The 10,796-nt window shown below is 34.2% G+C and overlaps 2 protein-coding genes across 2 annotated transcripts; both read left to right on the top strand.

The window, feature by feature from the left end:
• Positions 1–6,055: 6,055 nt before the first annotated feature.
• Positions 6,056–6,921, top strand: LOC113371454. The gene is made up of 2 exons (XM_026612079.1): positions 6,056–6,072; positions 6,177–6,921. The coding sequence occupies exons 1-2, from the start codon at positions 6,056–6,058 to the stop codon at positions 6,919–6,921; spliced, it is 762 nt and encodes a 253-aa protein (XP_026467864.1).
• Positions 6,922–6,938: 17 nt separating this feature from the next.
• LOC113371452 lies at positions 6,939–10,400 on the top strand. Its single transcript, XM_026612078.1, has 5 exons — positions 6,939–7,072; positions 7,171–7,572; positions 7,732–8,144; positions 8,256–8,366; positions 10,309–10,400. Exons 1-5 carry the CDS (start codon positions 6,939–6,941, stop codon positions 10,398–10,400), a joined length of 1,152 nt encoding a protein of 383 aa, XP_026467863.1.
• Positions 10,401–10,796: the final 396 nt, after the last annotated feature.

Genomic DNA, 10,796 nt, shown 5'->3' with positions numbered 1-10,796 from the left:
TGGGTTACAACAAATTAAAGATCCGAAAACTAAAATCCACACTAGAAATCTTTTTTGTAAAAAATTCATTCAACATATCAATTCCTTTAATACTAAAAATACAACTTACGATAATATTCTTAGAGACCTTAAAGCATGCAAAATATTACAACTACTAGCACTATTTTTACCAAGACAAAAACCCCATTTAATATTGAACGACTCAGAAATCTCGTCTATCAAATAAATTGTTTAGACTGTAATTTAATTTACATAGGAGAAACTAGCCAGAACCTCAATAAACGGTTACAACAACACAAAAACAATTCAAAAAACCCCAAACAATTCAAAACTGTTCTTGCAGACCATATATACACTTTAAAACACAATATGGACTTTTCTAATCCGACTATACTACAATTTGAACAAAATTTATTTAAACGAAGAATTATAGAGGGATCTTTTTTAACTATTTATAACAATAAGACAATAAATAAACGGAATGAACTCAACACGCTGTGCGACACAAATCTCTTCTATTTAGATAACATTTCCAAATTTCTTACAAAACAATAAAAGCGTTCGCGCAAGGGTTTTACAATTCGTTCCACACATGTGCAGAATCTTGGTAAAAATATTTTAAAAAATGTCTTTCTCCATTACATCTTCAACCAGTATACGAATAACACACTATCCATTTGTGATTTTTTTCAAATCAGTATTTTGTGAAAATATTGTGTAATTTCAAGTTAATGTTTATAATACATAGTGTAGTGCATTACCATATCCTAATACCATGGATTATTAAAATTTTCCAATTTAACACTAAGATCAACTATTTGTAAGTACTAATTACTATTTTATTTTTTTCTTTTCACTCCAAATCAATTGTTTTAGTTTTTAATTTTATTTTTAGTTTCCACTGAATGAAGGCTAGGATTATAGCCGAAACGTATGGATTTAAAATAAATTTTTGAAAGAAATTCATGTTTTTTATTGATGTTATGCCCGATTATTAGACTTTGTTAATACATATGTCAACATCAAATTCAGAATCATACAAAATACATATATATATATATATATATATATATATATATATATATATATACGTATACAACTACATGTATACACATATACATATGTACATACATACAAACATACATGTGAATAAATAATATACATATATATATATATATACATATATACATACATATACGTATATATACATAAACATATAAATATATATATATATATATATATATATATATATATATATATATGTGTGTGTAAACTCGTATATATGTAAAGCAAACAAAATACTTATGAAGATGGATAATGCATATAAAATACAAGTGGACTTACATTACGTTGGTAGCTTACATCTAGAGAAGTGTACACAACACTAGAAATTAGCACTAACATTTATACAACTAACTTGTCAACAACATGCATTTTTTATAATTTTTTGTGTGATGTAAAAAGAAAAATGATTGGATTGAAGGTTTTATTTGAATAAAAGTGTAAGTAAAGTTAGGTAATTTTTGCCACGACTTCTGTACTTTGCGCGTTCCGAGGCTTATGTGAGCGACACACGTGTTTTGAAAGATTTTTAAGGGTTATTCAAGGATTGTTATAAGTGGGTAGGTAAAAAAAACGGTTGAAGTTGAAACTAGCTGTAAGTGGAATTCTGTCTTAGGGCAATTAATGCATCGTGCCTTAAGGCAAATTGCTGAAACTTCCCGTACCAAAAATGATTATTTTTTTAAAAACCATTAGCATTTTTGAAAAAATTTTACTTCGAAAAAATAAGATTTTTGAGAAACTATAAATTGGACAAAAAATTACTTTTTTTTGAAAAAAAAAAAATTAAAGAAATAAATTTTTTTTTAAACATTTTTTTTGAGATTTTTTTTTTTATTTTGACATATTTTGGAAGATCTAAACTTTTTTTCAAAGCAATCGTACTGCTTTAACTGCATAAAGACAAAATATCAAAGCGCGTAAGCGCCGCGTCGCCGTCTAACGCGTAAACATTGGTACGGAACCCATAGGAATGTAAACCAAATTTATACTTATTGTTAAAATCTCTAAAAAATATCTGATAATTTGATGTGCATATGTCTAATGATCATTTTTGACCGCCAAATGGCATTTTTTTTTACTTTTTTCATTAGATCTCCGAAACCGCTAGACCTGCCTTCATGAAAATTTGATCGGTCCTTCACCTTGTCAATACAAGTAAAACGTTTTTTGAATTATTAAAATCGGACCCTCCGTTCTCTTAAAAACTGAGTTACCGTTTTTGGCACTTTTTGCCCCGTATCTTCGGAACAGCTAGACCTGCCTTCGCCAAAAACTAATCAGCACGTCTCTTTATCAATACGAATCGAATATTCTTTGAATTATTCAAATCGGTTGATCGGTGTTCCCAAAATCGTCGACGAAAATTTGTATCCGCACATACATACAAACACACACACACACACACACACACGCATACATCCATTTTTTCTAAGGTATGCCAAAATATTCAGAAACCTTTGAAACGTCGAGAAATGCAAAAATTTTCATTTTCGATTTTTTTGCGATTACTATAACTTGCCCTACGGGAAGTTAACTAGTAATGTTAGGCTTGGTTTGTATGGTTAAAAATCTGTTTATTGATTTCAGACGATAGTTTAAAATTTAATTTTGCTATTAGCTTAAACTGTGATAAAATATAGGTGCCATAGTGTTTTTTGATGAAAAAATAGAATTAGGTATTAGAAGAAAAGTTATTGGTAGTGAGACGTCCTGATTTAGCATTCTTAGCAATGGTCAGTGTGGGTTGCATAGCGTATGTCATAATAAATGAGTACAGAAGATGGAAAGAGTGATAACAATTAGTTCTTAGTTACAAGTAAGAAGTATAAATGTTCGAGCGTACAAAGAAGAGAAAAACTTAAAAAAAAAATTAGTAAGGAAAATAATAAAGTTAAAACATAACAGTGTTGAATTATGAATAATACAAAACTAAATATAGCTAGGAGACATAAAAAATGCGAACAAAAACATCAATATATATATATATATATATATATATATATATATATATATATATATATATATACATCAACACATGTATATGTATATACATACTCAAATACAAACGGCTCTAAAGTAGCCACAATTAAAAGTAACTATAAATTTACAACACAAAGAGAATAAAAAATAATAATATTTAGTAAAAAACACAAAGTTAAATCTTGAGTTGAGAAGAAGTTGCGTCTTGAGTAGATGAGTGATTGATTCTAGAGTTGTGAAGAGGTGTTTCTCTTTAACGGAGAGAAGGAGTAAAAAGTCCTATTTCCAGCCCAGGATTTTATATGATTTAGTTGTTAATTTTGATGTTGAAATATATGAGTAAGGTCTTGTGGGGCGATACATAAAAAAAATAAAAAGCAAAGATTTATAAATTAATCTTTAATTCCAAACCTTTCGACATTAAATTTAATGTCATCATCAGTGGATCTAAAAACAGTATGAAAAATAAGTATATCTAGGTAATTATAATATATGTGGATTGGTATAGTAGCTATAAATTAAGAAAAAAATTAACAAAACAGCAGCACTTAAAAACAAACAAAATGTAAAAGAGTAGAAAGGTAATAGAGACTAGATATTAAATAAATAAAAAAGGAAAAAGAATATAGGCATAAATATATAAGCACACATATACATTTATATACTTATTTAAACCTACGCATATATATATATATATATATATATATATATATATATATATATATATATATATATATATATATATATATATATATATACGCCTATACATATATACACATATACATATATGCAACGTGCATGCATATTCACAACGACGTACATGTATATGTATGAATTTTCATTCGCGTTCCATTAAAATTTCTGTCATTATCTCTTTTATAGACAGGGCTATTTTACTAAGTAACAGTATGTTTTGGGAAAAAAATTTGACCCTCATTCGTTCCGTTCTCAAAGACAATAGTTACCCTTCGCACTTGGTCAACAACATCATTAATAATAGATTAAATTATTTACAAACGAATTCTAATAATTCATTTTCACCTTCTTGTTCAAATTTAATAGCGTCCTCTTCCGCCCAATACAAAGGAACTATCTGTTTACCTTTTTTAAGCAATTTTTTGTATTTTTTAAAAAAGTTATTTTCTTCAGAAGGATTCCGATTAGTTTTTAGTTTTGATAATACCTTTAATTGCCTTTTTTCGGTTCTTAAGTCTGGAACCCCGTCTGATAGGGTCACCGATTCTGTTTACAGGTTGGATTGCAATGATAGCAACATGTGTTATATTGGAGAAAGTTCCCAGTATATTTATAAGAGATTTAATCAACATATCTATAATTAGAAAAATCCAAACCAATTCAAAACGATGTTTTCAGATCATATGCTCAATCTCAATCACACTTTTAACACTTCACATCCTGTTATTCTTTATATCGAAAAAAATAGTGACCTTAGAAAATTTGTTGAATTCTTTTTTATTTCATTAAATTCCTCCTCTTGTGTTAATAAACGCAATTCATCCCACCTTTTACATGATAGTTATCAGATTGTTATTGATTTTATTAAAAAAACAAAAAATTAATTTGCTATCTCTTTTATATTATTTTTTACAATATTGTTTTTTCTTGTTCTAACTTTTATATGGTTTGCTTTTTCCTTCTGATTAATTCCAGCTCAAACACTGTGTTCGATGCGTTTCGTGCCTCGAGCATATGTCCTTGATGCGTCCCCTCCCATTCCTATCAATACGCCTATTGAAATAATTCAGTCGAGTATGGTTGCTCGGTATGGGCGTGTCTCTCGCTTCACAATGATGCATTTCATAACTTTTAGTCAAATTAGTTTTCAAATCTTTTAGTTATTCATAATTTTTTCTAAAAAAATGTTTTTCTCTAATATGTTATTAAGTTTAATTTTTAAAATAAATTTTTGTTGAGTGTTTTTGTCCTGTGGTGTGTATAATGTTTCTCTATGCTATAATTAATTTATATTGGTGTTTATATTAGTTAATAAAATTTTCAAATTGTTGTAGTTGCTGAATGATGACACGCATCTTGTGTCGAAACGTATAAATAAAAGTTTTTATACTTTATATCTTTTTTATTTCGACGAATGGGCTGCTAGTTACTTTTAAATATGTTTCAACGTCGAAAAAACTATCAAGATATATATATATATATATATATATATATATATATATATATATATACGCCTATACATATATACATATATGCAACGTGCATGCATATTCACAACGACGTACATATATATGTATAAAACATACATATACTCACACCTATCTATGTAAAAAAAAAAGAAAACAAAATTTTCTCACGTCAGAAATTAGTTATTTTGTCGTACAAAATTTATAATTAGTTCCATCAGTTTTAATAAGGTACTAATAAGTCAGTGAGCTGAGTGATCCTCGCCTCTGGGTGCAGGTAGAATTTTTGTTAAAATGATCCCCATCAGAGGGGACATAGTGTCAAACAATGCTGGTGATGCAATCAATGAATCACACAATAATTTGAACACAACGCTATGTCCAGGTATATCAGATATAGCCCAAAACCCGCTGACCAGCTCATGCGACGGTATGACTAGTAAAGTAGAACCAGTGGCTGAACTGTCGCATATAATTCCGGAAAATGTCATTTTACAACGGAATGAGTCATTGAAGTGCCTTGAGAATCTGATAAATGAACTGCATATGATTGTCAAATCAAAGTCAAACATACTAAAGAGGTGAAAATAAAAACAGGCAACATAGCGGCCGTAATTAAAAGATTTATTGATTTAGACAACCAATTGTTAGAGGAAAAAGGCCGAACCACGGATGATACGGAAGTTATGATAAATGAAGTGCAATGTTGTGAGACAGCCCCTATAAAAAAAGTGTACGGCAGGACACAAGCAAAGCCACAAGAAACCGAAACTCACAACATATAAGCAATAATCAGGTGAATGAGAAAAATGGTTTGCCAAGACGTCAGACGATCATAGAAATATGTAATGAAGAAGAAATCGAGGTAAATGACTGGCATAAAGTTCAGCCGAGAAAACAGAAAAAAAAGGAAGCAAGGGTACATCTGTCAGAACAGGACTCTAACCATAAAATGATAAAAAATCATAGAATTTTTCCAAAACCAAATGCCTTATTAATCCGGCCGACCGAAAAAGTTAATTATTCCGAAATATTACGTCGCATCAAACATGATGTCCCTGATGACAAGGTAAATACGACAGTAGACAAAATAAACAAAACCAGAAATGGAGACTTGTTGATAACTATTTCTAAGAAAAGTGAGGATAAAAACCAAGGACTGCAACAGATTATCGCAGGTGTGTTAAAGGATGAGGCCGAAGTTATTTATAAGGGGCACCAAGAAACTATAGAAATAAGGGATATTGATGTTGAAATCTCAAAAATTGATATCCAGATAGCACTACAAAAAGCAACCGGGGGAGCCTGCAACACACCAGCAGAAGAAATTAGGCTTCGTAAGGCATATAGAGGTACCCAGATTGCTACTGTAGCTCTTCCAGCGGCAGTTGTACACGATCTGCTCAAAGCAAGTAGCAAAATACGAATTGGATGGGTCAACTGTCAAATTAAAATCATCAAGAAACCAATTCGATGTTTTAAATGCTGGCTATTCGGACATTATGGATCACAGTGCAAGAGCGAAGTGAATCGGACCAATCTATGCTTTAGATGTGGACAAGAAGGTCACAAAATAGCCAACTGTATAAATGCAGCAAAATGTGCACTATGCGCTGAAAATGGAAACTCTGAATATGTAGCACATCATGCCGGCACTCACAGATGTCCTCTATATAGGAAGGCCATAGAGAAAATAATGAACGCAAAAGCATGAAGATAATACAGCTTAACATGAATCATTGTGAGGCTGCACACGACTTGCTTATGCAGACGGTAAGAGATATGAAAATTGATGTTGCCCTTTTATCAGAACCTTACAAACATCTAACTGATTGGCCATGGAAACGGACAGTACCACCAAAGCCGTTATTTGGTCCTGTGGCAAATTTTGTTTCCAAAATGTTGTTAACAATAGCAACGCTGGATTTGTCGCAGCATTATTAGATGGCATACATTTATACAGCTGTTACGCTCCACCTAGTCTTTCTTTGCCAGATTTTGTCGATTTTTTAGATCGTCTTGTGGAGGATGCAAAACGACACCACCCCGTAGCGATAGCCGGTGACTTTAACGCATGGGCGGTAGACTGGGGAAGTAGGAAGACTAATGCAAGAGGTAAAGCACTTTTGGAGGCCTTCAATACACTTGACGTGGTTTTACTTAATAGTGGTGATAAACCAACCTTTGAAAAGGGCAGTGCAAGCTCAATAATAGACCTTACTTTTGATAGCAATAGCCTCGTCAGAGGAATTTGCAATTGGGAGGTATTAGATATCTACACTGCTAGTGACCACAATGCAATCATCTGGGAAATATCAACAAATAGAAACATTAGTAGAAATGCGAAAATATCTAAAGCCATTGGGTGGAAAATAAAATCTTTTGATGAAAGCGCCATGAGAGTTGCCTTAAATTGCAAACCTATAATTTCAGAACACGCAGATGAGCATACTAGAGAGCTGATGGAGAGAATAACCGAAGCCTGTGATATCAGTATGACTCGTAAACATGGCATAAATCAAAGACAATCTGCGCACTGGTGGACTGAAGAAATCAGCTCTCTTCGTAAAGAGTGCCTAAAGAAAAGAAGGATCTCTCAGCGTGGATATAGTCTTAGTAATTCTGCACAACTGGTAGTGGAATATAAACAAGCACGTAGACAACTAAATAAAGCTATCAAAGATAGTAAAGTTAGGTGCTGGAAAGAACTTTTGGATGAAGTCGAGGAAAATCCATGGGGAAGACCTTATAAGACAGTAATGTCTCGCCTCAAAAGCCAGCCAATACCTTCACCAACTTGCCCACGACTATTGAATAAAATAGTAACTACTTTGTTTCCACGACAACCTAATTTGAACTACCAGGTAACACATGTAGAACAGAATAATATTCCACTTATAACACTGCAAGAACTGATGGAAGCTTGTCATCGCGTTGGTAATAGCAAGGCACCGGGATTAGATGGAATTCCTAATATTGCCTTGAAAACATCAATTATGACATCTCCGACAATGTTTCTTAATGCATATAATACATGCCTGAAAGAAGGGGTTTTTCGACGAAAATGGAAACAGCAAAGACTAGTGCTTATTCCCAAAGGAAAAAAACCACCAGATAAACCATCATCCTACCGTCCAATATGCATGCTGGATACAGCGGGTAAAATTTTTTAAAGAATAATTCACCAAGGAATAGATGCAGTAGTTGATCCAATCCTAGCAGACAATCAGTATGGTTTTTGCAAAGGGCGATCAACTATCGATGCTATAAACTTGGTAGTTAATACCGCCAAGGAGGCAATTGCTAGAACCAGATGGAAGGGGGGTTCAAAAAAGTACTGCCTTGTAGCTACATTGGATATAAAAAATGCTTTCAATTCTGCAAACTAGGATTGCATTATGAATGCACTCCGTGACAAGAACGTGCCAGCATACCTATGCAATATAGTCGCAAGCTACTTTACAGACAGAATTCTAATGTACAATTCACGCGATGGTACAGAAGAATATAATATAACAGGAGGTGTGCCGCAGGGCTCTGTTCTAGGCCCTTTGCTGTGGAATATTATGTATGATGGCCTTTTGAGACTAGAGTTTCCAGAATGTGTGAAACTAGTAGCATATGCAGACGATGTTGACATAGTGGTTGTCTCCAAACAAATTGATGACATCGTAAGCCTATTCCATATTACATTCAGAAAAATTAATCGGTGGATGGGAACAATGAATCTCCAATTAGCACAACAAAAAAGTGAAGCTGTTCTTATCACTAGTAGGAAAAGAATTGAGACCATCAAGCTAAAGATAGGAAATTTTGAGATCACGTCAAAACCTCACATCTGTTACCTTGGCGTAATGCTTGATGCTCGTTTGAATTTCAATCAACAGGTGGAACACGTTAGTGCTAAGGCGTCAATAGTTACGACGAAACTTGCTCGACTGATGCCTAATATTGGAGGTCCTAAACAAACCAGAAGGATATTACTATCGTCAGTTATTACTTCGGTGCTGACATATGGTATCTCCATATGGGGTGATGCTCTTAAATCTCAAAAATCGAGGAGAATGGCAGGGCCCTTATACCGTCTCAGTGCTATAAGAATTGCTTGCGCATTTCGCACAATATCGGCGGAAGCAGTGTGCGTCATTTCAGGAACTGTGCCTCTCTTAGTCTTAGCAGAGGAAAGACGGACAATTTACCATAGAAGACATCAACAGCTGTGTCCTGAAAAGTTAAGATTAGAAGAACGGCAGAACAGCATTGACCGATGGCAGCAACTGTGGGATGTCGCTGTAAAGGGCAGATGGACGCATCGTCTCATTCCTAACATCAAAGTCTGGCTAAGTCGCAAGCACGGCGAAGTAAACTATTATACTACGCAAATGCTATCGGGGCATGGCTGTTTTCGAGCCTACCTACACCGATTCAAGCACGATAGCTCGCCGGATTGCCCATATTGAGCACGTGTTCTTCGTGTGCCCGCGATTTGGTGCTCTACGGGATGATGTGGAGGAGACATTGAGACGCACAATTACCCCAGGTAATGTTGTTGAAGTGATGCTGACAAGTGAAGCTGCTTGGAACGCCATAGACAGATTTGCGAGAGACGTTTTAATGGACCTGCGTTCTATAGAGAGAGAAAGGGCGAATGGGACTTCGCCCATTTAAAAGATAAGTATAATGTTTATGAATCATAACATTGTTTATAACAAGTTAAGAATTGTAACATTCTAGATCCTCCCCCCACGAAGTAATGCCTAACGGCGGTTTCCGTGGGGACCAGAGGCAGGGGCAAAGCGGAGGTTTTAGTCGGTATTATACCAGGGCGGTATCGAGTCCGACATACCCAGACAGAAGACCGGTCTGGGATGCATAAAAGCATTTCCTTCGCTATACAAAAAAAAAAAAAACCTATCTATGTAACTATAGCTACACACGTATACATATACATATACGTATACACATATACATATTAGAAACATTAATTAAACGATTATTTATATAACCTCAATGTTTCGCTTGAAAAGTAATACACATATATATGATTATTCAATATAATAATAATGCACGTATACTTATCAATACTCTATTTAATCGTCAGGATATTATATAGTTATATTTACAGTAGGTCTTACTCCTTCGACGGTTCTATTAGAAAAAGGGCTTAATTCTAGGCATTTACAAACTAAGTGACACAATTCTCGCGCTCAAAAGTGCGTGAATTCGACGACCATAGAGTTGTTCTTCGTTACGCAATGGCAACGCGCGAACATTCAAAATGCGGCTAACACTCGGTCATCCTAAACCTTACTCGTCCTCGAGGAAGTAATCTCTGACGTTGTGGGCGACTCCTGGAATCTTCCTGTCTCAGATGGTCTCCTTCCAGTCCTACTTGATCTTCTCCCAGTCCTGTCCGGTCTTCTCCCAGTCCTGTCCCATCTTCTTCCAGTCCTGTCTGATCTCCTTCCAGTCCTGTCCGATCTTCTCCCCGTCCTGTGCCCTCTTCTCCCAGTCCAGAGTGGTCTTCTGGCATCTTCTGCTCCATCCGGATCCTTCTCCAGTGCGCTGGGATGCTTCTCCAGTTTGTCG

This window comes from Ctenocephalides felis, unplaced genomic scaffold, assembly GCF_003426905.1.
Source record: "Ctenocephalides felis isolate EL2017-DRISC unplaced genomic scaffold, ASM342690v1 CF-g0.4_SCAFFOLD_01492, whole genome shotgun sequence".
Taxonomy (NCBI): domain Eukaryota; kingdom Metazoa; phylum Arthropoda; class Insecta; order Siphonaptera; family Pulicidae; genus Ctenocephalides; species Ctenocephalides felis.
Note: the sequence above shows the minus strand (reverse complement) of the source record. Positions and strands in the feature narration are given on the sequence as shown.

Coding starts and splice junctions, on each gene's coding strand:
- LOC113371452 (XM_026612078.1), top strand. CDS start 6,939: ATGAATCATTGTGAGGCTGCACACGACTTGCTTATGCAGACGGTAAGA. Junction 7,073..7,170: donor CGGACAGTACCACCAAAGCC/GTTATTTGGTCC, acceptor ACATTTATACAG/CTGTTACGCTCCACCTAGTC. Junction 8,367..10,308: donor ATGCATGCTGGATACAGCGG/GTAAAATTTTTT, acceptor TTTAATCGTCAG/GATATTATATAGTTATATTT.